We start from the raw sequence: 27252 nt of genomic DNA on the forward strand, positions 1-27252 counted from the left end.
GCCGTGAGGCGGGCGGTGACTTTGGCGCCCTCTAAAGGCTACCGTGAGAAGAGCGGCCGCTTAACGTGCTTTCCTTGAAGTTTCGCGTTTTGCCGGAACTGTGACGTTTGGGAGGGTGGGGAAAAGGGGCAGAAGTAGTTTATGTTCCTCGAATCCAAAGCCAGTGTTCTAACTCGTCATTTAGCCCCCCCTGACATCACGGAAGTATCCAGCTCTTGTCCTACAACTTGTTATCCTCAGTGAGTGGGACGCTTTCTGCTGTCACCAGGAAGACTGAAATGGCGAATGGTTTTGTTTCACTCTGAGACCAACTGATCAAAGTCAGCTTTCTTTGTTTTCCTTTTAAAACAAAGAGTTTGACTTTCAAAAAAAATTTTAAGGCAAACATTTTCTTTGTCTCTTTGCTTTGAGAAATAATTTGTCAGAGTATCTGCTCTGTGCCAACAAGGTAAGTGTCCCGGATTATTCTTCTTTGCTGTTGTCCCTCTCTTTTTTTTATTTTTATGGGGAGATGTTTCCAGAAACTGCTTTTGCAGAGGATGAATATTCTCCTTGGTGAGTGCATTCCTTAGGAATGAATGTGATTCTCTTCTTCAGGAACCTCTTCATTAGGATTAAAGTAACAGAATTAAGGAGAAAGAAAGCAAAGGAGTGGTGTAAGGAAACAAAGTTAGGTTGTAGGGAGAAACCATCTGAAAGAAAGGTGTCGGCGGGAATAATAGAATCATGGGACTTTCTATAATTCTCTTCTCACCTCTGATCTCATCTGATGGATGCCAGGCATTTGGGAAACATAAGAATCCTCCACAGTTTGGTATTAGGAAATACGGTAACAAAGTAAGGGCATTGTGGGTGATGATAAGAAATAGAAACAGATGAGATTCCAAAGTCAAGTCATAATCCATCGCATGATTTGCAAATCACCCAAGTCTCTCCATGTCTCAAAAACGATTACTGCATTTTCTGGCCTGCCAGGTATGAGATGGGGTTTTCACGTTCTTCAAAAGTCCAGTTCAATAGTTTAGGGCTCTTCTCTACCAAGTAACTCATTATAAGCAACCTTTGAGCTACAGAGGACCCTCCATTCATAGAACCTTTTCTAGTTTACAAAGAGCTGACACACACCTTCTGTCCCCCCGCCCTTCCCGCCTGCAGTATCTCTCCTACCTTTTAATTCACACCTATTTTGGTACCAAATACTTGGCATTCAGACATAAAAACAATTCTCTTGGGCTGGAAGGGGAAAGGGGCAAACTACTAGAAACCTCTGTTTTACATATGTGGGAACAATCGCACAGGGAAATAAAGAATTTTGTTTAAATGTATACAGCTGGTTAGAGGCAGAGGGAGAACTAGAACCCACATCTGCCCATTTCCAATTCACTCACCAACTTCCCTCAGTGATTCGAAGCCTGTTTTTTAAATGGGTGCCCTCGCTCAGAAATTCATAATCTGCAAGTGTTCTGTAATTTTAAGAGGCATAAATTCCCAGTTTGTTTTTGCTGCCTGTACAGTCTCTTAAGTTGGTCTGTAAAGGACGAGGTATTTTCACCCCAGAAAAACGCAGCCCACTCTGCGTCTCTAACTAGACCTCCAGGCAGAGCTGAACAGCCCGACAGTGCCGTAAACGTCCGTACGCAGAGCACGCTGCTATTACAGGAGCGTACCACGTGACACCATGTGCGTCCGCATCTCTCCATATGGCCGCGTCTCCTTGTGGACGGTCTTTATTTTTATCGCTATTATTTAGTTGCTGGGTCTTCATCTGTGGGTCCCCCACACGTGGCTCAGTAACTGCACTTAGAGGTACCCAGGGTGCATCTGTTGAATGAATTAATTTGCTGCCGGTCTATTCACTGTAGCCCATTTTGCACTTTACCAGTTCAATTAAGCGACCATTTCTTTTGTGTTATTATTGCAACGACAGAACACAGCTGAGATCTACCAACTTCAGGCTTCTACCTAGTGGCCTGAAAATCCAGTGTTCTTATTGGTGGAGGCCATTTATTTCTGATTAAAAGCTGTCTAGAAGTCTGACTCCTTAACCCAAAGGAAACCACAGGTATGTATGCCTGCTTATTTCCAAACTTGCTTGTTCATTTTTTTTTTTTTTGTGAGCTATGTTTCCTAAGGGAAGGAGAGGAAAAGAGGAAGACAGGGAGGTAGGGAATGAACACTGATAAATACTTGGTTCTAGGCACTTTTGTATAAGTAATATCACTTCATTTAAAACTCAGACAATTCTTCAGCATAGCCATTTGCTGGAATTAACTGAGAGGTTAGCCCATCCGTCAGTACAAAAGCTATGTTGATGTTTACAGAAGTTCAAATATGATACCAAGAAAAACTGGTTATAAATCCCTGTGACACTTACTTCCTCCAGTATCTGCTGACAAACGTGGGCATCCCCATTTCCATTAGACTTCATCTAGAATGTCCCATATAACTTTCCTTGGGGACTTTGTTCTGTATTATAGTCAGTCTGTCTTGCTTCTGTGCGAGATTAAGACCCACCCTTAATTCATGGAATATCTTTATTGTATGGCAGGAGATGACCCATAACCAGCTATTCTTCAGGACACTAGATGCTTTGAATAAAAACTAACATTTTTGCTCGCTGTAGTTCCTAGGGCCCAGAGGGAGTAGGTGATAGCAAAGGGCTCTTTTAATACTGAGGGCATCTAGAGTCCCAAGGGACACCTGGCTGGCTCAGTCATGAGTTCAAGCCCCACGCTGGGCATGGAGCCTACTTAAAAATAAAAATAATAACAATAATAATAATAATAAAATATGTTTAAAAATTAAACATAAATAAAGTCTCAAGGGGATCAAGGTCCTACTGTACTAGTTAATAATAAGAACTAAATTTAAGTGAGCCCTGTCTATGCAGAAGACGCACTTCTACAATCCTTCCAACATATCAATCATTTAATTTCATAACAAACATTTAAGATATTATTATTATTATTTCCATTCCCATTGTACTAAATAGAAAATCGAGGCCCAGAGAAGAGAACCAGCTAGCCTGAGGTCCCACTATTAGTAAGTGACACTAAGATTTAAACCAAACACTCTGATTTCCAGAGTCTGATTTCATTTTTAACCAAAATGTGAATCTGCCTTAGCTCAAAGAGGGTGTGTGCACCACTATAAGAGTTTATAGTTCTAGGACAGGAGGTTCCTTCTGGTCTTGTCATATAAAGCAGCTCAGCCCAGCCTTCCCCCAACAGAGTACCATGGCCAGGCGAGTTGCAGTGATTGGAGCTGGTGTGAGTGGCCTGTCCTCCATCAAGTGCTGCTTGGATGAGGGTCTGGAGCCCATCTGCTTTGAGAGAAGTAACAACTTCGGGGGACTATGGAAGTTTACTGTGCGTAACTTGTACCCTCCCACGTCCATCAGTTGTAATCTGACAGTCTGCTTTGTCCCTGCTCAGGCATGGTGGCTTCAGCCTACCTTGGTGATCACGTATAAAAGCAGCTCACTGCGACATCACAGGCTTGTGTGAGGCATAGTGCTGACAGCGTGCAGGATGCAGTCTGACAGGTGATGAACCTGGAGACTCCGCAGGGCAGGGGCAGGGGCAGTTGGAAGAGGGAAGAAGGAAGAGTTCAGTCTGATACACAAACATTGTATTAGAAGTTACAGTGATTTCTTTAGACCATGGACTTTCTGAGACAAAGTAACAGTGTCGCATAGGTTAGGCTGAATAGCATTGGTGAATAGGAAGCAGATGACGCTTTTGGAAGGATGGAAGTTGGCATCAGGGAAGGGAGTTCCAGCCCACAGGATTATTCAGGTCTTTGGGAAGCGAATTGGCAGGAGTGATGCAAGAATCCAGACCCTGAAAGGTTGGGGTGGGTGGTTGGGTAGCTTTCACATTATCACAATAAAAAGAGCCGAGGCACTGATCAATCCTTCTAAGGAGTGGAGTGTGCATCCTGGGGGTTATACCTAGGGCTAGGCCAGCTGTTAGGTGACTTGAGCAACAGAAGTAGGGGCTGGAAGTGGCTAGATACCAGTGGCGTCTGGCCAGGTTTGGTCCTGGTAACTGGGAGTAGCAGCGGCTTCAGCAGGGACCTAGGGATCTGTCCCATTGGTGGGGTATAAAGTGTCAGAAGATAGGAGGTCTAAGTACTGGATGCTTCGGGGGTAAGAGAAAAGCAACGTTCAGCGGGAGCTCATGGTGGAGGAGAGTACTTCAAACTGGTGTGAATGAGGGAAGCCTTCATGGAGAAGGTGGCATATGCCAGTCTTTGATAGATGGCGAAGAAAACAGAATAAGCAAATGCGTGTAAGCAGGTATGGTCACAACCCTAGGATTATAGTGTGCTGGGGGAAAAGTTTCTTCTGTTGTACTGTGACCCTGATCGAGTCAAATGTCGATGTGGAAAGAAAACACAGTGTCTGGTTTGTGTACCTTCTGCTACTGGACCCCACAGTTGATTTGGTTTTCTTCCCTCACTCTAAAGTAATACAGATGAATTTTAGAAAATAATACTGAGTTTAAAAAAAGAAAGAAAGAAAGAAAGAAAGAAAATAGGAGCACTGGGGTGGCTCAGTCAGTTAAGCATTTGAGTCTCAATTTCAGCTCAGGTCATGATCCCAAGGGTCCTGGGATTGAACCCCATATTGGGTTCCACCCACCCTACAGTGTCTACTTGAGATTCTCTCTCTCCCTCTGCCCCTCCCCCCACTTGCACATGTGCTCTTTCTCTCTAAAATTAATGAATCTAAAAACAAGAGAAAGAAAAAGAAAATATACTTAGACAATAAATACAAAAATCAGTGAGGAGTTCTGTGAGCAAAGGCAGAAGAAGAAGGAGGGATTGAGGATGGCAAAAAAAGAAGGAAAAAAGAAGCAAGTCAGACCATTAGCCCCATGTTCATGGAATCACTGAATGGCAATGTTAGTCTTGTTAACTTCCGTGTAGTGTGAGAAAGATACTGTGTTTAGTCATTCCAATCCCACCAATGGCTTCTGACAGCTACAGCATGGGGATCCAATGCTAAGTTTTCCTGAAACTCTTTGGAATTACAAGTGGAATCTCTTTTCTTCCTGACTCCCCCACCCCACCAAGGTAACTACGTTTCACCACAGGAAAGTTCTGAAGATGGGATGAACAGGATCTACAGATCATTAGTGACAAATACCTGCAAAGAAATGTCATGTTATAGCGACTTCCCCTTCCAGGAAGATTATCCCAATTTCATGAATCAAGAAAAATTCTGGAACTATCTCCAAGAATTTGCTGAGCACTTTGACCTTCTGAAATACATTCGGTTTAGGGTAAGGCAACTTGGGTTATGGGAGGTTAATGCGTGGGAGCTGCCCATTCAGCAATCTAATGGAAAGGGGATCCTAAGTAAATTTATTCCTGATTTTATCTCTGTATGAAAAAGGCAGATGATAAAGACTCCTCATTTCTCCTATTTCTCATGTTTTACTCAAATAAGTCATTAAGATACTGACTTCCCTGATTCCTCTTCTAAATCCAAATTCTTATTCGGGATGAAATTTAGAATTTTTTTTTTTTTTGAGAGGAAAGGAAAAATGAATTTTATTCATGAAAGCTGCTGGGAAGAAATGACTAGGACTCTGAACCACAGAAATTATAATGAGCCAAAGCTTTTCCTACATTTTCCCAATGCACTTGGTATTGTCACTCATCTCCTTCTCACTGGGAATAAGAACTAAATGTTTCTTCCTTCCAATGAAGGCATGCAAATGTTTGGGGTCCTACTCTGTAGGACTGCTCTTGAGACTTTGTACAAGCTACGTAATTTTTTTTATCGGGGAAATAAACCAATATTGACAGACCTCTTGCCCTGAGACGGGCTTGGCCCACGTGAAATAACAGACGTGGTTACCATACCAGCCATTACATGAGGTCCCAAGGTGATTGATAGAAAGTGAGTGTTTGCCTGCCACTTTCAGACCACAGTGTGCAGTATAACGAAACGTCCAGATTTCTCCGAGACTGGTCAGTGGGATGTTGTCACAGAGACAGAGGGGAAGCAGGAACGAGCAGTCTTTGATGCTGTCATGGTCTGCACCGGACATTACCTGAATCCCCGTTTACCTTTGGAGTCCTTTCCTGGTGAGTCATTTCTACCTGAGACCATGTCTGGTTCTCCTAGAGGAAAGTCATTTATTTGTAATTGGAAATAATTCCTAATGATTACAGACAACTCTGTGTTCGCCCACAGAAATATGTACAAAATAACCGGGAAAGGTATAAAGCACAAGGTAGGTATCTTCTTATTTACTTATTAATATAAACATTGCTGTTATTGAAGCTTTATCATGCCTGTCTGATTCAAGTTCAATGATCACATAAGGCTTATGTTTCATAAAAAAAAAAAAATACAAGCTTTTGAATTTTGTCATTGAATTACAGGTCATTTGAATCAGGAGTGATCTGTAATTCAATAACTTAAAGGAAGTGAGAGTATAAAGAAATTTGACAGATTTGTTTTTAAGAAACAGAGCAGCAATTATACATCCAAAGAAATATTTTCATCCTTCAAAACAGTCACCACAATAATAATCCATACATCTCTTATACCAAGGTTATCACCACAAAGGAGTTTTAGAAATTCCTTTTGGAAATGCTTTTGACTCCAATAGCACATTTTTTGAAATGTGCAGTTGGCCTTTGAACATCTCAGGGGTTAGGGATGCTGACCCCTACATAGTCAAAAATCCCCGTATAACTTTTGACTTCCCCAAAAAAACTTAACTACTAAGTATGGCCCTGACTATTGACTGGAAGCCTTATTAATAATATAAACAGTCAATTAACACGTTTTGTATGTTATATGTATATATGTGTGTGTGTGTGTATCTGTATATACCATATTCTTACAATCAAGTAAGCTAGAGAAAAGAAAGTGTTATTAAGAAGACCATAGGAAGAGAAAATACATTTACAGTACTGCATGATATTTATTGAGAAAAATCCATGTATAAATGGACCCACATAGTTCAAACCCATTGTGTTCAAGGGGCAGCTATACTCATGATTGGCAGATCTCCATCTTTTGAGATCAAATGAGGATTATTAAAATGTAGTATAGCTACTCTTCTTCTGTCACTTCCAAGTGGCTTTAAAGGCAATTGAGTAAGTGAAGTTTTGAAACTTCATCAAGGAATTGAAAGAACATTTAAGGAAGAGTGTGAAGAATAAACCTTGCATACCTGGGCCAATTAAAAAAAAAATGTAAATCTTCTAAACTTAATCTCAAATTAACAAAATATCCTGCTTTAAACATGTGTTAGGGATCAAGCGAGATTTCAGTGCATAATTTTGCAAAGAAGCAATGGTGTAAATGGTGGTTGGGCTTCAGACTTGCAGCGAGCCTGGTGTCCCATACACAATGGCACAGTACTAAAGAAATACAGAACCGCCACTTACAACGAAGTTTCTACGGGGAAATGTGTTACAAGTGCCAAACAATTGGCCTTTTTGGAATGTAGTGTCTTGTGAGGTTTTGCTTGGCTTGCCCTTAATTCCAGTTAGACTCTGACTAAAAAATGCTATTGCGAAAGATCAGCCAGCAACTGAGAGGTGAGAGTCCGTGTGGCAGGTTAGTGTGTAATCCAGAGGAGTTGGTTCCAAGGGAAGAGGCTGGGTAAATATAAAATAGAATCGCAAGGTACTTTGGAATCATTTTGAGAGCAAACGTTTCTATATACCTTAATGACCTCCGGGGAAGAAATGATCGCATTAGAAATATTGGTGTGCCCTTCTCTTTTGCCCCAAAACCCAGATTATGGAAAAGGAAGAAATCCACACGTAATAGATTTCGAGACTCCTCCTGAGGAGGTCTAAGTTTATGACCAGACTCTAGAAGGATTTGTGACCGGAGGACACCAGGACAGATATCCCAATTTCCTCTGTGTTCCCTGAATGAGGAATCTTAGTGAGTGGACACAGTGGAAGGTTTCCAAGGAATCCTGATCTGCTACAGTTCCCTCGGGCTAATGGCCCTTGGTGATAAGTGACCATTAGCATACTAGTTATGAACAAAGTCCTAAAGTCAGCAGCCTGGACCATGTCCCCGCACTAGTTGCATAATCTTGGGTAAACTTCACCCAACGACTCCGCTTCATAGAGCAGTCATGACAATTCAGTGAGATCATCCCTGTAAAATACTCAGCAGAGAACAGAGCACATAGCGAGCACTCCATCAACGTTAGCTACTACCGCTGTGACTCATGACCTCCTGGGAACTAGTCGGAACCTCCTGAGAATTGTTCAGGACAAGCCGCTTCCTAAGACACACGTGATTCCCCCAGACTAAGAAATACTCATCCCTCTGTTATAACTCCCGCCTCGGCAGCCATTCCACCTCAGACTGCGAGCTCCTCCTGTATCCCAGGCGGGTAACACAGACACCAGTTCTGCATTCCTCTCCCACACACAGAAGTTGTGTAAGAGTGACTCTCCAACCGCATATCAGTTCTGGTCGTTAGTTATAGATGAGTGATGGGAATGCCTAGTTATGTTTGATCAATCATTAATAAATGTCTTTAAGCTTTGTGAGCATTGTAAATGGAATTCAAGTGCTTGGTCTTCCTTCCCCTAAGATAGTTGCTGTGCATTTCCTGACACATAACAGTAGGGCGGAAAGTGTACGATGAACAAACCACAGCAGCAAAGTGTTCCAGAGATATTTAGTGACAAGGCAAACTAAGTCCCATGCCCCTCGACAGACCCTGAGAGTGTCACTGTATAAGACAACAGTGCAATAACTGAAGGTTATAAGGATGACCTGGAATTACCAGTACGTTCTACTTTTAGGACATAAAATATATAATACCCTTCAGAAAGACTTCTGTAAAAAAAATAAATAAGATCTTGATGTTTCTGTGCTAAATTCCTCAGTTGTGTGAAAACTCTCCCCTGAATGTTGCATTTCCTTGGCGTCAAATGATGCATTTATTATATGGCATTAGACTTCCCCAAAGTGAGGGGATGGCGCTCCAGAAGTGCTCAGTAGTCCCCAGTTCTCCACTCCCTGCCCCCATCCCCACACACGGATGTGAGATAGAAAAAGCAACATACAGTAAAAACGAAAGCTGAACCTTGAAGTAATGTAACGTGACAATAGTATGTGTTTAATATATGCTTATTGAATGAAATCAGTTACCCAACAGTCTTTTATGAAAACAGCCTGAAAGAAAGGAACTAGTGTAATGATGGATGAAGGCTATGACCACAGCACAGTGTCTCCCAACCACCGCCGAGACCTGAAGGGCTTATTTTAAAAGCAAGTTAATGTGGCATTTACAGAGTAAGAACCTCCAAAAGTGGGACCCTGGAATCCTAATGTTTAACAGACTCCCCCACCAATGTGATTCTCTTAGGAAAGCCTAAGAGTCATTTCCATAATCTGAGTAGAGGCAGCCTAGGGTTACCGTTTCGAATTGTGCCTCTGACTTTTATTGGCACCTGGGCAAATCACGTGTCCTAAGCCCCTCTTTCTCCACCTGTAAATCGAAGTACTCATAGCACCTTCTTCGTAGGGTTACTTTCGGATGAAATCAGCTGCTAGCCATGGAGTGCCCAGCATGGGACCTAGAACAAAGTGCTCAGTGGAACTTAGCTATGGGGGTTGGTATGAAAGAATTCTGCCCGCCCTTTTGAGGAAAAAGAAATGGAAAAAAAATTACTGGTACCAAATTAAATATCATTACTTGCTATTTCCAGGGCAAACTCAATCACTTAAGTCATTTGAGGGAGAAAAATAACTTGAAAGGTAGCACAAATGGGAGTCATAAAACCAGAATTTAAATCCTGTCTCTAGCACTTACACAAATCTCTGGCACTAAACAAATCACTTACCCTTTCTAAGCACTAATGGATTCACCTGTAAGACAAGGATGAATAATAACTCCCACCTCCAGGAGGATTGCTACAAATCTGACTTGAGAGAATAACTGCGGAGGCACCTGGCTGAGCACAATCCATTAAGATTTTTTTGTAAAAGGTAACTTCCTGCTACACTGTAGCGTGAATTCATTTCTTTGAGTAACAACAATGCAATTTACCGTGCATGAATGACGACAGAATGATACCGGAAGAGAGACGGGAGGGTAATGGAGCATACCATGGACGTTAAAGTCCCAGATATTGCATCAGAGTACTTGCGTTTAAATTCCCAGCTCTCAGGGTGCCTGGCTGGCTCAGTCAGTGGAGTGTCAACTCTTGATCTCAGGGTCATGAGTTCAAGCCCCACATTGCGTGTGGGACCTACTTAAAAATAAATAAATAAAATAAATAAGTTCCCAGCTCTCTATTCATTGACAAGTCACAAAAATCACATAATCCCTACAAATCTCAGTTTCCACATATTAAAATATGAGTAAAAATAGTATAGACTTCAAAGGGTTATTGTGAGAAAAATCCATGCACTCTATAAACATTATTAGAACTGCAATACAAAATGTCCCTTGGAACTATTAAGGATTCCCTGCCCTCAATTTATTCTGAGGGAAAAGATTATCATCTCTTTCTTTCTAAAACAACCCCACTCCATTCAGATGAAGCATTAAATTAAAGTTCCATCTGCCGGAGTTTAGAAGTTATTAACAATGTTAAAGTTTGTTGTTGTGGTTTAGAAAAAGAAGGATGTACATACATGTGTCCTAGCTGCCGTTGCCTTTTTTTCTGGGGGGAAAAAAAAAACTATACCTGGGGCATCTGGGTGGCTCAGTCAGTTAAGCGTCTGCCTTCGGCTCAGGTCATGATCCCGGAGACCCAGGATCGAGTCCCACATTGGACTCCCTGCTCGGTGGGGAGTCTGTTTCTTCCTATGCCCCTCACCCCACTCTTATGCTGTGTCTCACTCTCTCACTCTCTCTCAAATAAATAAAATCTTAAAAAAAAAAAAAAAAAAAAACTATGGGTAAATTGTCAAAAAAAAAAAAAAAAAAAGACCCCCACTCTTCATATATGTATGCTGAAATGCACAGCTCTGTTCTGTAAGGGAGAAAAGACTTTCCCTCCACCCTCCTCAGTTTGATAGGCAGATTAACAGGGAGAAAGGTATACAGATTTATTCATTTTTAATACTAATGCGGGAGCATCATATGAAAATAATACCAAAAACTGTGAGATTTGAGAGTTTATATACCATCTTAATAGGGAAAGGGGAGAGGGTGTAGGCAATCCAGGAGAGCAGATATTTCTAGAAAGATGAATGGGCTCTTAGAAGAGTAGAGGGAGATATGATCATCCGTGGCAAAGTTCGTCTGGGTATAGACTTCTACTGTCCTCTCCTGTGATAGAAGAGCCAATCTTCCCTGGTTGATGAAACTGCCAGGAAGGAGATTTATGACCAAGAGTTCCTTTTGGAGGATCTGCCCTTAGGCGGATGAGGGGAGCTCAGAGAAGGCCTCGCCCTGCCTTTGCTGTTTTTCAAGAGCCTTCACCTGAGAAAATAATCAGTATATCAAAGCGGCACATTATGGGTGGCATGTCCTGAACACCTTCAGTGGTAAAGTAAATATTTCAAACATGACAGCAATCCAAAAAAATAACGTCAGGTAGCCATATAATTTCCTCGAGGAAATGGCAAGGCATTGGAAGACAAAGCCCTGGCCAAAATCTGAACAGTTGGGGAATAAATACAATAGTTTCTGTCAATCTTTACTTAGACCAGAGTGCAGGAGAGCAACAGCTGTTTGGGTAATGATTTCAAATGCTGCCAAAGCCCCTCTGACATCTGGCTAAGGTTTACTGTTTTTAAGATACCTTTGCTGGTGGGACGACTGGGTGGCTCTGTCGGTTAAGCATCTGCCTTCAACTCAGGTCATGATCTTGGGGTCCCGGGATCGAGTTCCACATCAGGCTCCTTGCTCAGCGGGGAGCCTACTTCTCCCTCTGCCTCTCCCCCCGACTTGTGCTCTCTCTCTGACAAATAAATAAAAATTTTTAAAAGTAAAGTATTTAAAAGATTCTCCAAAAAAAAAAAAATGCCTTTTCTGCTTTTCACTAATTACCATGTCTCTTTCACAAGTAGTTTTAAGACTAACGTTGAACAATGTTTTACTCAAAAAAAAAAAAAAAGCCTTTTCTGCTTTTCACTAATCACCATGGATCTTTCATAAATAGTTTTAAGACTAATGTTGAACTGGGGACGAAAAACTTGCTACCAGGGCAGCCAGCACCCCTTCCAGGCAGTTGCAGCCACAGCCTGTCAAGCTGGGGTCAAACACCAGGCCCCCTGCTTCATAGACTCCAAGGAGCAAGGTCTCACAGTGGTCCCCTTGCAGCCCCTCAAACCTGCCTCCGTGTCCAGGGGACAGAAAACGTCACAGCACTTTAAGTCCTTTCCTGAAGTTCTCCAGTTTCTAACTCCTGGCCACTTCCAACGCCAATCCCCCAAAAGTGAGTGAGGGGCAAGTGATCCCAAAACGGGTCTGCATACGTATTCTTTGCAAATTCTGCACAGGGTGTTTAACACGTCCCTTGGAACATGGCCAGCATTGTATTCAGTTTCCAGCTCTGGGAGCCTTAGGAGGCAAAGAATCCAATTAAAATATTGTGTTACACATATTACCTATGTAATAAATGTTACGTAAATGAATCAATCACTGTATGGTAGGGGAATGATATATCCTGGGAGACCGTTTCATCTTTTTATTGTTTAGATTTATTTCCATTTTAATTTTTTCTTAAGATTTTATGTATTTGTCAGAGAGAGAGAGAGCACAAGCAGGGGGAGCAGCAGGTAGAGGGAGAAGCAGACTCCCCACTGAGCAGGGAGCCCCATGCGGGGCTCGATCCCAGGACCCTGGGATCATGACCTGAGCCGAAGGCAGACGCTTCACCTACTGAGCCACCCAGGTGACCCTATTTCTATTTATTTTAGAGGGAGAGTGTGGGTAGGGGCAGAGGGCTGGGGAGAGAGAGTCTTAGACTCCCCACCGAATAAAGCCCGATGCGGGCCTCAATCTCACGACCCTGAGACCACGACCTGCACCGAAACCAAGAGTTGGACGCTTAACCACCTGCACCACCCAGGCGCCCCTAGTTTCATCTTTTTATTTTAAAATCTCAGAATACTTGAAGTACTGGGGTGAAAGGCTGAAAAACGCCCTGAACTGCTGAGCTTCCCTTTCAGATTCATCGTCAGAGCTTCATCTCACCCACCTGTGGGTCTGGCGGTCACTGTCCCTACCACCCTTGTTCCCTCTGCCGCCTCATAATTTGCATGGCTGCAGCCACCACTGGAAACACCTCGACTTCCTCTGTTATTACCCATCTTCATTTATATGAATCCATGGTTTATGTGTTTTATAGATGCCAAGGAGATAGTCACCAAAAATAAATCAAGAGTAGAAATGTTTGAGAGCCCTTCTTATATACATAAGTAGTACCATTATACTGATACTTCTTTTTTTTTTTTTTTAAGATTTTATTTATTTATTCGACAGAGATAGAGACAGCCAGCGAGAGAGGGAACACAAGCAGGGGGAGTGGGAGAGGAAGAAGCAGGCTCATAGCAGAAGAGCCCAATGTGGGGCTCGATCCCAGAACTCCGGGATCACGCCCTGAGCCAAAGGCAGACGCTTAACCGCTGTGCCACCCAGGCGCCCCTATACTGATACTTCTATTAACAGAGTGTTAGGAACTTGAAAGATCAGTCAGTAACACAAATATAAATATAAATAATTTAAGAATAGAGTATAAATAAGCATACAGTATAATAAAGCATTAACATATAATAAAGAATAAAGTAAAATAAGCAAGCCTAAGCCACAAAAATAATTGCTTTATGTACAAGAGGACTTGCCACAAAATTTCTTTATGGAAAATTGTAGTTGAACTAAAATTCAATTTGTAAATATGTTATATACACAAAGCATATTCTTATAGGCTATATCTGTTAGGTAAAATAGTCTACTTCTTGCTTGTGATGTTCAGGGTCATGCATGAGATGTTGCTTATTGTCTGCAGTGAGCTTGATTCCCCCAAGGAATTGCTTTCGAGGGGAGCACTCATAGGAATACAAATTCTCCTGGACTTGTCAGTCTCCTGCAGGCTGTACTAAACCTATCTGGGCTCACAGAATCCAGTGGAGAGGGAGATGGTATGCATTTCTACTTCCTGCATTTAGCAGCAGGAGCCAAAGGCTGACGCATTTCTGGAACTTTCCTTTTCCTACAGACCCAATGCCTGCGTCCTGGGGAATTATAACTTTAGATACTTCTGATTTTCTGATCCCTCCTTCCCCTCAGGTATTCATAAGTTTAAAGGCCAGATCCTGCACAGTCAGGAGTATAGGGGCCCAGAAGGCTTTCAAGGCAAACGCGTGTTAGTGATCGGTCTTGGGAACACGGCAGGGGACGTGGCAGTGGAGCTGAGTCGAACGGCAGCTCAGGTACAGCTGGGTGAACCCACACCCTCACCCCCTCATCATTTCTGGTGGCTGGAGAGAGGTATACACGATTATAAAACACAGCGGCCAGTTGCTAAATCATGTGGACACAGCATGAGTGAAAACAGCCCACACGTGATAGGATTGAACCATCTCCAGGATGGGTCTAGGCAATTGTATGGATGTCAGACCACTAGGCATTTTTCAGAGGTACTGTTCCAGAAACAAGACCAAATGGACACATGATTCCACCCGGCCAGTTATCTTTCTTCTACACTATCCCTTTGCAGCTCTGGTGAAACCCCCATGTAAAGATAGAAAAGGGAAGTTGTTTTCTGAACATATCTGTTTTAAAATAAAAGCAACCTTTACTTTGTCCATGAAGTATACATAATGATTTTAGAAAGTCCAAGCATAGATTCACAAATTAGAAATCTGTTCCACTTTAACATAAGTTATAGGACAATGATTCGATTTGGAAAGAATAGATTTTTATTTAACTCAGTTAAAATTGCTTTCTCAAAACATCACATTACGTTCTATATTATTTAGATTTAAAAAACTGCCAGATGAATGTGCCTATCTACTAGTCCTATAATTTTTATAGTGAATGTGATAAAAACACTTAACAGATATATAGATCACACAGAAGTGGTTTACAAATACAATGGCAGCAACAGAAACAGTCATTTATGGATCTACGTACAAATTTACCAGTTAAGAACAGATGTCATGAATGAAATCTTGCTATTTGCAACAACATGGATGGAGCTAGAGAGTATTATGCTAAGCAAAATGAGTCAGTCAGGAAAAGACAAATACCATATGATTTCACTCATATGTGGAATTTAAGAAACAAAACAAACAAGCAAAGGGGGAAAAATAAGAGAGAGAAAGAGAGACAAATCAAGAAACAGACTCTTAACTATAAAGAACAAATTGATGGTTCCCAGAGGGGAGGGGAGTTTGGTGGGGGATGGGTGAAATAGCTGATAGGGATCAAGGAGTGCACCTGTTGTGATGAGCACCAGGTGTTGCATGGAAGTGTTGAATCACCATATTGTACACCTGACACTAACATAACACTGTATGTTAACTAACTGGAATTAAAATACGAAACTTAAAAAAAAAGGACAGATGTTATAAGAACATTTGAAACATACCAAGGAAAAATACTACAAAATGATGTACATACATTTATCCTCCCTTACTTTTTAGGTACTTCTCAGTACCAGAACTGGTGCCTGGGTTCTCTGCCGCTCTTCAGATGGGGGCTACCCGTTTAATATGGTGATTACAAGAAGATGCATTAATTTTATTGCGCAAGTTCTGCCCTCGTGTGTGCTAAACCGGATTCAAGAGAGGCAATTGAATAAAAGATTTAACCATGAGAATTATGGATTAAGTATTACAAAGGGGTACTTAAATTTTTTTATTTAATGGGAAAATTATTTTTTCATTCTACTTTATTCAGAACTCAAAATCTTCCATAATTATTATGCTGCCTTTGTTTATTCTGTTCTGAGCTTCACTCTTTAATTAAGACAATCTCCATCAGGTACCACAGCAGTTCTTGAAATGGGAATATTCTCTCTTTGGTAACAAAAGTAGTAATTCATTAAGCTAGAAGAAAATGAAGGATAAAAACTTTTCATTTCGAGCTTGAAAATCAGGAAATTAAAATTGGTTCTGAGGAATCTTGGAATGGCTGCCATCTACAAATGGAGTATTTGCAGCATCATGAGTACAGATGGCCAGTTAATTTTTAATAAATGTCGTCTCTGGCTGAATGATTTGCAGATGCATTTCCAACAGGAATTCCTAGAATTACATATTTTAATATACATCTGTATAAAGTTGAACATGGCAAGAGAAAGAAAACCTTTGGGGGAGCCTGGGTGGCTCAGTCGTTAAGGGTCTGCCTTCGGCTCGGGGCGTGATCCTGGCGTTATGGGATCGAGCCCCACATCAGGCTCTTCCACTGGGAGCCTGCTTCTTCCTCTCCCACTCCCCCTGCTTGTGTTCCCTCTCTCTCTGGCTGTCTCTCTCTCTGTCAAATAAATAAATAAAATCTTTTTAAAAAATAAATAAAAATTAAAAAAAAAAAAGAAAACCTTTGAAATGAATGTAAGGTCATTAAATGTGACTTTTATTTTTAGCTTGACCCAAATATTTTTCTTTGGTAAGACAGCTCTCAACTTATAAAGAAAATTAATGGCAGTGCATGAGTTGATATGTCAATTTTTTTTTTTAGAGAGAGAGTGAGAAAGAGTGTGCGTGCACATGCATGAGCGGGGGAGGGGGGCGCCGAGGGAGAGGGAGAGAATCTCCAGCAGGCTCAACCCCCAGCACAGAGCTCCGTGTGGGGTTGATCACATGACCCTGAGATCATGACCTGAGCCAGAATCAAGAGTGGGTCGCTTAACCAACTGAGCCACCCAGGTGCCCTGATATGTCAATTTTACAAAGACATTAGGTCTGCTGTGATTAGATAGAATGATGTTCATAATGAAAATATTTATCAGCATAAATCGATTCAGATTTTTTTTATTTTTATCCAAAAAGTTTCTTGGTAACTTCTTTGCCTAATGTCAATCCTTTGAGGCCTGGGTGAGGTGAGACCCAAAACTGATTATTAAATGGATTGTTGCCACTTGATTCTGACACTTCAAGAAAAGCATTGCTCCAGAAATTGATTTCAAGAGAGAGAACTTTAAACCCCAAGCAGGAAAGAATAGGTTTAAATGTCCACATGCCTTCTACTGGAAGTAGGAGAACAAAACGTGTTATTGCAACAGTAAGTTGGATGGGCAATTTTGAACTAAACATTGGTCAATTCACTCCCTTGCCTTGGCAGATAGTTTCCTTGAATTGACCAAATAAAGAGTTCACTCACGTGTCTCACAGATATAACTACGATGAATAATTTTCTCTTCTGTGTCAAAGGAAAAAATCAAAATTCGTTGTGAATGACGAACTGCCAACCTGTATCCTCTGTGGGACAATCACCATGAAAACCAGCGTGAAGGAGTTTACAGAAACCTCTGCTCTCTTTGAAGATGGAACAGTGGGAGAAAACATCGATATTGTGATCTTCGCTACAGGATACACATTTTCTTTTCCCTTTTTCGAAGAACCTTTTAAAAGCCTTTGTACAAAGAAGATATTCCTGTACAAGCGGGTCTTTCCTTCAAACCTAGAGAGAGCAACACTAGCTGTCATTGGCTTCATCGGCCTTAAAGGGTCCATCCTAGCGGCCACGGAGCTCCAAGCACGCTGGGCCACAAGAGTATTCAAAGGTACTTGACTCTGTTTAAAGCCCTACCTGATCAACTGAGTCTTCAAATGAGTGCCTTGCGATTTAGCCCAAATGGAACAGATATGAGCTAAAGTAACATAAAATATCAAAAGAGTGTAATGGATACTTAACTTCATATATGGGTAATATTATCATGGGTGTGCTTACATCACTAACGTGACAGAGTGGGGAAAAGATTTTGATTCTGTGAATGGAATAAATTTGGACAAGGTATAATCACATTTCTCAGATTAACTGAAATTATTGAAGCTTCAGGATCCTCTGCTGTTCTACTCTAGTCTAGTTTAGTTTACTTCTAAATCTTATCATTTATTTCTAGAAGTAGAATTTTGTACCGCTTCCAAAGAAAGTTATTGGATTAATGCCCACTGTGGACAAAGTTGAGTTCTGGGGAGATGGTAACCTTTGAGAAATGCCTATAAAAAGTTTTTTAGGCACTGGACACCAAACTGTCCGTTTTCACTATGAGAGCCCAAGTGATGGAGTCGGGGTCCCGTCCCAACTCTAAAACTCATTAGCTTTGTGAGGACCTCTCTGAATCTCACCCCTTCATCTGTAGAAAGGGGGAAATAAAACCTCTTTCACAAGGATTTTGTAAGATGAATGTCTGCCACACAGCACGGTGCTTGGCACACCGTGAAGGCTATTAATTGACAGCTGTCATTCTTCTCTTGCTGTTATTATCATATCTCGTTAAAGTAGGGCAAGTTCTAGATTAGTAAGCATTTTAAAGAATTGCACTGGCATGATTTTTTAAATATAAACAGCAATCACAGTTGAGCCAACCAGCTGTCCTTTAGCGGAAGTGTGTCCTTAATGGATAAAAACAATCACCAATAATTTATAAATAAGATATAATGCGGATAGGAGTGGCGACTGCTATCACACTGTACAAATGTAATAGACATCGAATTCCACACACTTCCATTAAGTGATCACAAATGTTTACTTCTTTAAAGCCTATTAAAGTGCTTTCACAGCATTATCTGATTATATTAAAACCACAAAAGACTCTTAAGTACCCGGTGGGTTTTTTTAAGTGTTTTATAATGAGCTCAGAAATGCTTATCAGAATGATAGAGCTGACAACATGAAACCCGATTAGATCACAGCCCAGGAGTCATTACATGCTTCTCCAGAGAGCCTCCGGGGGCAATCCGGGAACTACCAAGTACCGTCTAGCCCGCTTTTTACAGGATGAAGTGACGCTGGTGACAAGTACCCTACAGAACTAAGTCAGCCCTAGCTCAGGTACATAGTAACCGCACCCCCTGGGGTCAGCACGTGGCTCCTAGCCAGAAGAGCGGAGCCCACGCTCTGAGACTGTGTAGGTGAGAGGCTGAGACTGAGGCCACCCTCAGCACCACTCAAGCAGTCAGAGCCTCTGTGAGGCCGAGACCCCCAGGCACTTCATGCTTGAGGCTCCTGGTGTGACGAAAGCGAAGACATGTCGAAACAGGGTTAGAAAAATGAGGTCATTGTTAGTATTTCCATTTAACTGACGAATGTCTTTCACACACACATACAAACGGGTATACAAACCATATAATACAAATAATATTATATATGAATATATGCGATGCGGGGCCAGAAATGAGGCGGAGGAGAGCGCAAAGGAAAAGGCACATGCGATGTTAATGTGTTTCCAATTCTTCTCACAGGACTCTGTCAGATACCTCCATCCCAAAAACTGATGGCCGAGGCTACTAAAAAGGAGCAACTTATCAAAAGGTATGACGTGCATGACCTACAGCTTGTTCTGGGAAAACCTACCAATAAGTTTCCTTACAGACACACGCACGCACGCACACGCCCACAGACACACATGCGCACGCCCACACACGTGCGCGCCCACACACTCTCACTCACACACACACACACACACGCACACATTCTCAATAAGAGCCATTCCTAGGGAAGCGCTGTGGCAGGTTGGCTATAACTGCACTGAAGTCAGAAGAATATGTTTTTAATCTTAACTCTTCCACCAGCTAGATAGATTTGTGGCCTTAGATGTGTCAGTGGGGGCACCAACCCCAACACCCCAGCAGAACACAAAGCCTGCCAGCAGATGGCAGTCGTGGGTTCCCTTGGCCCCCCGGAACTCCACTATGTCTGTGTTCTCCTCCTACGGCTCAGGCTGCTCTTTCCCTGCATTGGCTGGTGCACCTCTTCCTCGCTCCTAAAAATTGGTGAACCCGGACGTTAATCACTCAGACCTCTTCACACGTCTGTTAAACACTCACTCCTAGGTGGCCTCATTCAGGCCTGTGGCATTAAATGCCATCATGGAGTCATGGTTCCCATATCTCTCCCCAGAATTGCAACTCCTAATCCAAGTCCCTCCAGGTATCTCCACTTAGGTACCACTTGGGTATCTCAAATTGAATATGTCTAAAAACGAACTCTCGACCTCCATCACCAGCACACCCATCTTGCACATGGGCTGCTGTGCGACTTCTCCCCTTCCTCGTCACTGGCTATTCATTCCAATTGGTCCATCAAAAACCCTAGAATGATCCTTTTCTCCTCTTTTTCTCTCAGACCCCATGTCAGCAAATACTGTCAGCGCCCATCTTCAAACAAATCCAGAATCCAGACCCTTCCAGCTACTCCCCCAGCCACCCCAGACCAGGCCACTGTCATCTCTCACCAGGACACTTGCTGGCACCCCCTGCTCTGGTCTCCCTGCTTCCAGTCAGATCTTGACACCGCAGCAGGACTGAGCAACAGCACATTGCTCTTCTGTTCAAAACCCTCTGATTGCTTCCCATTTCACTCCCAGAAACTTCCCTGCAGCTCTGCATCCCTCCAGAGCAATCAGCTAGCTCTGTGCCCTCACTGCCTCCTGTCCTCCCACTTCACCCACACTGCTCCAGTCACTCCAGCCTCCTCCCCGGTCCACAAACATGCCAACCACAGCCCCTCAGAACCTCTGCACTTACTATTCCTTCTGCCTGGAATGTTCTCCCCACCAGATATCTACAGGCTCAGTCTGTCAAATATCACCTCATGAGAAAGAAACCTTCTCTGACAACACTATATAAATATGGCCGCCCAGCCAGTCCCTTCATTGCATCTTCCCCCTACCTGCCTTAATATTTTTTAATAATACCTATTACCACCTGGTTTATTACATATCTATTTGCCTGGGGGAGTTAATATTTTTTAAGATTTTATTTATTTATTTGAGGGAGAGTGAGTGAGCAAGTGAGAGAGAGAACAAGCACGGTGAGGAGCAGAGGGAGAGGGAGAAGCAGACTCCCTGCTGAGCAGGGAGCCCTACTCGGGACTCGATCCCAAGACCCTGGGATGATAACCTGAGTCAAAGGCAGACACTTAACCGAGTGAGTCACCAGGAGCCCCCGACTGGGGTTTTTTAATAGCCTGTTAATTTCCTCACTAGAATGGAAGTTTCTTGACAACAGGCCTTTGTTTTATTCACTGCTAGACCCCTAGCACCTAGGATGATGCCTGTCACGTGATGGACACTTAATATTTATTTATTGAAAGAATGAATGAATAAATGAGTGAATGAATGACATAGGGACATTACAAAAGTTTTCTAACAGCAGAAATATGTAGGAATAAAGCTTTCATATACACTATACTCATATCTGTGTCATGTTCAGTGCTGGTACACCACGAATGGCCCTCTCAACTCACAATTACCATCAATAAAAATAATTTAGGTGGCCATATATGTGATGCTTTCTGATCATGTTCATTCATTCAACTGTTGTATTTGGACTCACCAGATTTTTACCCTCATATCAAAATCAATAACCTAAACCATTATCTAGAGCTCCTCTTCCAATTGCCTCCTTTTACCATTCCCTTTAACAAAATTAATTACCCTCACGAATACCCTTTGTAGATAAACTCCTCTCATTTCTTTCTTTGCAATGTAGAAAAACATTCCCAAACATGGTTTGACCCAGATGAAAAGAAACAAAATGGTGGGAGGAGGGATGACTTATAACTTGAAAATGAAAAACAATCCATCCTTCTTCCTCTCAGGGGTGTGATGAAAGACACCAGTGAAGACAAACTTGAGTTCATTCTGTACCTGGATGACATTGCTGCTTGCATAGGCGCAAAGCCCAGTGTCCCCTCTCTGTTCCTCAAGGATCCCAGACTAGCTTGGGAAGTTTTCTTTGGACCATGTACTCCTTACCAGTATCGCCTCGTGGGCCCTGGAAAATGGGATGGAGCCAGGAACGCCATCCTGACCCAGTGGGACAGGACACTGAAACCCTTAAAAACTCGAACCGTTCCTAATTCCACCAAGCCTGCCTCCATGTCACATTATTTAAAAGTTTGGGGGGCACCTATCCTCCTTGCCTCTCTTCTACTGATCTGTAAATCTTCACTTTTTTTGAAATCAGTGCGAGATAATCTGCAGAATAGAATTTCCCCTTATCTAATAAGTATTTGGTGAGGACGAATCTGATTAATTACAAGAGTTGTCCCTAACCACATTAATTCTATCTCCAAATATTTTGTGCATCCCTCCTCTCCTCTCCGTCTTAACTGCTCTCATCCAAGCTCAGGTCCAGTGATCTCTTATCTGAATTACTCTATTGTCTTCCTCTCTGGTCTCAGTGCCTCCTTTCTTGACTCCTTTTCCAATCCATATTCTACTCTGCTACCTAAGCAACTATTCTAAAATGAAAATATTGTCACTGTTTCCATCAAGATCTTGGTAGGAATAAGATGACACTCAAAGTAGGTAATTTGTGGACATTTTAATATGGAGATTATTACAAAAGTTTGGGGCAGAGTGTAGGGAAATCATAGGGATAATAAAATACTCCCAGACTAGTAGCAGTGAGGTATTTTTACCATCCTCAGCCTAATGAGGCAAGAGGAGAAAACAATTATGAATGAGAAAGAGAGGCTTCTTTGTGGAGAGGGCCTCCTCTCAAGAGTTATGACCTTCACCTGACAGATGAAGGCAGTCTGTGGTGACCCCAAAGGTACAGAGCTTGGGAATAAATTCTCTAACTTTATTTTCTTCCCTCCCTCTCATCCCCTGCCCATGCTCCCCAGTGGCCTAACCCAACCATAAACTCAAAGGGCAAGGTTGCCGACTGATAGATTGAATCATGTCTCTGAAAGAGATATATTCAAGTTCTAACCCCAGGTACCTATACCTTATTTGGAAATAGGATCTTTGCAAAGGTAATCAACTTAAGATGAGCTCATACTGGAGCAGGGGGAGCTAGATCCCATATAACTGGTGTCCTTATAAAAGGAGAAGATACATAGAGACGCGGTAGAAAATGCCCTGTGAAGACAGGCAGAGGTTGGAGTGAGGCACCTACGAGGATCGCCCAGCAAACACTGGCCGCTAGGAGAGAGGCATGGACATATTCTCCCTCAGCAACTCCGGAGGGAACCAACCCTGCTGACACCTGGATTCCAGACTTCCAGCCTCCAAAACTGTGAACAAATAACCCACTTGGTTTGTGACACTTCGTTATGGCAATCCTAGGAAGCGAACACACGGACTGATGTCATCCATGGAGGTCAGCCTCCGAAAGTACAGACAGAGCAAAGACGATGGAGAGCATATATGGAAAGGCAGGCAAAAAGGATCCAGGGCAGACATGTTGCTTTCCAGTTTAAAATCTTTGAAAATGTCTCCTTTGATCAGAGATAATGGTCCAAATTCCTTAGCCTGGAAAAGGAGATCCTTCGTTGTCTGAGCCCATTTGCCCGATTACCAGAATCCCGTCCTGCAGCTTCCCCCAACCCCACTTCAAACCTACCAGCCAACACTACCAACCTCTGAACTGCGCCATGTTTCCTTCACTTTGGGGCAAGCCCAGCTCCAACTGTCTTTCAAGAGAGAGCTCAATTATCTCCCTCTGTGAAGTGTTCCCTGAATCCTCAAAGCAGAGCTGACCCCCACTTTGTAATGACTGAGCCTCGTGCACTGCTTTGTCGTTGCCCTTTTCTCACTGTAGCGCACAGTTGACCCTCGAACGTCACGGTTTGAACGCAATGGGTCTACTTACGTGTGGATTTTTTTCTCAATAACTACAGTAGAGTCCCATAAATGTATTTTCTCTTCCAAACGATTTCCCTAATAACATTTTCTTTTCTCTAGCTGACTTTATTGTAAGAATACAGTCTATCGTACAAATAACACACAAAATATGTGTTAATTGACTATGTTATCAGTAAGGCTCCCGGTCAACAGGTTATCAGTATAACAATACTGTTACGTTTGAGGGGAGTCAGAAGTTATTCAGATTTTTGACTATACGGGGTGCGTTGTTTAAGGATCAACTGTAATATTCTTTTTGAATCTGCCTCCTAACAAATGGTGAATTACCGAGAGGAGCCATATCTTGTTCAGCTAAAACACTGCCTGATGCAAAGTACTGCTAAATAAACGATTGCTGATTTAACAGTGGCCTCCCCAGCTGACATTTGTTGTCTGTGCTCTTCTACCCACATTCTTTCTCCTGCCAACATGATAAATTTCCTCAGATCACCTCAGCCATGCAAATGAACAAGGACAGTCCACCAACGGCAAGAAACCCGTATGGCAATTGGTGTAAATATAACTGCTGTAACTGGGAGCCATGTGTACTGGTTGAAAGCACTAACTCTAGAATTTGACCTGGATTATAATCCCGGGTCTGCACTAGCTATGAGGGCTTGGCCAAGTGACTCTCTGAGCCTCAGTGTCTTCATCCGGAAAATGAGGAGAAAGTGCACAGTGAGACAATATAGGGTGTTAGATACACAGTAATTTGACTATTAATAGCTGAAGAGTCTGAGGACATTTTCAGTTTCTGAATTAAAGGATTTGAAACCTGTTGCCTAGCTGTTTTCCCTCTTGCCTCATGGGAAAGCATGGCCTTGGGGAGAATTTGGGGAGAATAACAAGTTCTGCTGGCTTTCTGGTGAGAGCACACCTGCCTACAGAAAGTGCGGGTTCTGCCCTGCCCCAGGCACTGGGTGAGAAGTCTCCTGAGCCTGAGGTTCGGTTAGCAGACCTGTATGTCCTAGCTTAACCTCCATCCGTAATGAAATGAGTATTTTCGACTCCATCTTCACTCTCTGTTTTATTTTATAAGTTGTCCAGAACCCAGGGGGAGAAATTAGCTGCTACTCAGGGGTGGGGACTCTGAGACCCCAACGCTGTCCCCTAGCAAACTCTATGTCCCACTTCTGGCTTTTCTTTTGGAGTTACATACTCTGCTGGTACACCATCAACATGCCAAATAAAAACCCCTCTACTATCACATTCCTCCCCTTTTATTCCTTGGCTTGCTGTCTTACCAGCTTCCCACCTCAAAGGATTGTCAACATACTTTAGCCCATGTGTTGACTCTGCCTCGGAAACAGAAAGCAGCTGTAGGTAAAGGCCAACAGGAGAGGCCTAGATGGGTCCACCCTAATCCAAGCTGCCATCACCTCTTAATCCTCTCAGCAACCTAGGAGGTAAGTACGGTTATTACTACCCTCATTATACAGATGAGGGAACTGAGGAAGAGAGGTTACTTAATTCGCCCAAAGCCACACAGCAACGAAGGGACTGACCCAGAGCAGATCTTTGTTCTAGAGTCCCCACATTTACCTACATATCCCTAAAGAAAAGGAAAAATTTTCCTCGACCCCTTCAAGGTCCTGGCAGAGTCTGAAAATTAAACTGACAAAGATTAATAGGAGAAAAGTGTATGAATTTTGTTGCATTTTTACACATACACAGGAGACTTTACAAGAGAATGAAAGCCTGCAGAAGTGACCGGAGCAAGAAGCTCTATACATTTTGGACAAAGAAACAATATATATGTAAAGAATTGACAAGACAGAGAGGTTTGGACTAGGGGTAGTAAATGGTGAAGAAGTAGCTAGGAAAATAAGGGTTAGTTTAACATGGTTTGTTTGTACAGACTTCCAAACCTCAAATTCCCTGTCTCTGGTGATAATGATGTCTTCCTTCCTCCTGGTGCAGAGAGGGTACCTTTCACATGGGAGAGTCATCACCTGTTTCAGGGAAGGGGAAGGGGATTGGGGGGAGGTCAGGGTGACCTTCCTATATCTGCCATTTTCTCAGATTCTTCCAGTTGAAGATATTCAATGTGCCAGGGTGCCATGTTTTGGGATAGTGTATCCTGTGTCATCCCAAAGTTAGACATACAGGTCAGAATGAGAATTACCTGCTCACACCTGAGAAAAATCATACAAAACATAGAAATAAAGCCAAGATAATACCTGCATGCCCTTTCAATGTCACACGGAAGCATTGTCTAACAATCCCCTCAAGGATTATTTCATTTTCTGGGGGAATTTACTATTTTCTGACTTTTCTATTTACTATTAATTAGGGGCTCATATTCTGTGAAGTTATGTTAACTTGTAGATTTATGTCCAATAAAGATGCAAATGATTTCTCTCTAGTAGAAGAGATAATCCCACAGGTTATGGTTTATTGCCCTGTAAAATATTAATCAGTTTTGTTTCTAACCTAGATCATTTATTCAAAGATTTCTTTATTCAACTGCCTATGAATACCCGGTTCCGTAAATGCTCATTGAACTGGCCTGATTGTTGTACTGGTTCCCTCACTAATTAATGAGATAATTAAATATTTGACAAGTATCCGTTCTATGTTTGCAAAAAAAAAAAAAAAAGTTGTTTTTTAACTTCTGAAAATTACACAATCCAGAAGTGGGTGAACAATTTACAAGGGCTCTTCTAAATAAGTCTTTTTTGCTTATTTAAAGCCTAAAAGACTTGGGTTCGAATATGACCTTGTCCACTCTCTAGCTCAACAATTTGGGGAAATTCACTGTCTTAAAGTCCCACTCTACGTCCAGGAAAATGTGGGTAAAAATTTCTACTACACAGAGTTCGTGTGAGCATTAAGTGAAGTAATATATCAGGTATCCAACATATCACCTGAGTCCTAGTGAGTGATTAGTCCACACATCGGTTGCATCCCCCCTTTTCCCAAAGGGATGCCAGCAAATGTCTCACAACTGGCTTTCCAAAAGAAAGTCCTGTTTGTGGTGCTTGCAAATTTCCATGGTGCAAATATTCCCACCATGGCTGGTCTTACCCCACGCACCAACCTGAATGCAGATTTTGGAAGAAATACCTACAATTGGTCCTTGCACAAGCTAACTCGCTGTCCTCCCACTCTTCACCAGGTAATACCTTCTCTCTTTCAGATCTCGGCTCAAACACCCCTTCATCAGGGGAGCTGCCCTGATCCCCAGACTAGGTCAAGTGTCCTCTTGTTTTTTTCATAGTACTGGTGTCTTTGCTTCAGACCCTTCTCACAATTTGTAATCATGCATTTATGATTATTAATTACCTCTATCACTCCCAGTAGACCGTAAGTGCCAGGAAGACAGAGACCATATCTGTTTTGCTCTCTCTTATATCCCCAGCACCTAATTCAATGTGTGGTACAAAGAAGGGGCTCAATAACTACGTGTTGAATTAATCAAGCAAGTAAGCAGTTAAAGATGAATAGGTGGGTGGACGGATAAATGGATGGATGGATGGAACTGAATTT

The 27252-nt window shown here is 42.3% G+C and overlaps 1 protein-coding gene across 4 annotated transcripts; it reads left to right on the forward strand.

Moving 5' to 3' along the window:
* Nucleotides 1-143: 143 nt before the first annotated feature.
* FMO4 (flavin containing dimethylaniline monoxygenase 4) lies at nt 144-24127 on the forward strand. 4 transcript variants are annotated; one of them, XM_008696149.2, is made up of 10 exons: nt 144-448; nt 1928-2062; nt 3231-3368; nt 5100-5288; nt 5937-6099; nt 14250-14392; nt 15608-15807; nt 17336-17688; nt 19370-19439; nt 21729-24127. In XM_008696149.2, exons 3-10 carry the CDS (start codon nt 3237-3239, stop codon nt 22147-22149), a joined length of 1671 nt encoding a protein of 556 aa, XP_008694371.1. In that variant the 5' UTR covers nt 144-448; nt 1928-2062; nt 3231-3236; the 3' UTR covers nt 22150-24127. The 4 variants fall into 4 exon arrangements, with proteins under 4 accessions (XP_008694371.1, XP_008694363.1, XP_008694353.1 ...); XM_008696141.2 differs by lacking the exon at nt 21729-24127 and adding an exon at nt 20253-20942 and having other exon boundaries at nt 3231-3336; nt 5080-5288; XM_008696131.2 differs by lacking the exon at nt 21729-24127 and adding an exon at nt 20253-20941.
* Nucleotides 24128-27252: the final 3125 nt, after the last annotated feature.

Source organism: Ursus maritimus, unplaced genomic scaffold (assembly GCF_017311325.1).
Source record: "Ursus maritimus isolate PB19 unplaced genomic scaffold, ASM1731132v1 scaffold_2, whole genome shotgun sequence".
NCBI classification, from domain to species: domain Eukaryota; kingdom Metazoa; phylum Chordata; class Mammalia; order Carnivora; family Ursidae; genus Ursus; species Ursus maritimus.

Bases quoted from the DNA above. Each gene is read 5' to 3' on its own strand.
- FMO4 (XM_008696131.2), top strand. From the start codon at position 3,237: ATGGCCAGGCGAGTTGCAGTGATTGGAGCTGGTGTGAGTGGCCTGTCC. The intron at 6,100-14,249 runs GTGAGTCATTTC...CCTTCCCCTCAG, and splicing joins ACCTTTGGAGTCCTTTCCTG to GTATTCATAAGTTTAAAGGC. The intron at 14,393-15,607 runs GTACAGCTGGGT...CTTACTTTTTAG, and splicing joins TGAGTCGAACGGCAGCTCAG to GTACTTCTCAGTACCAGAAC.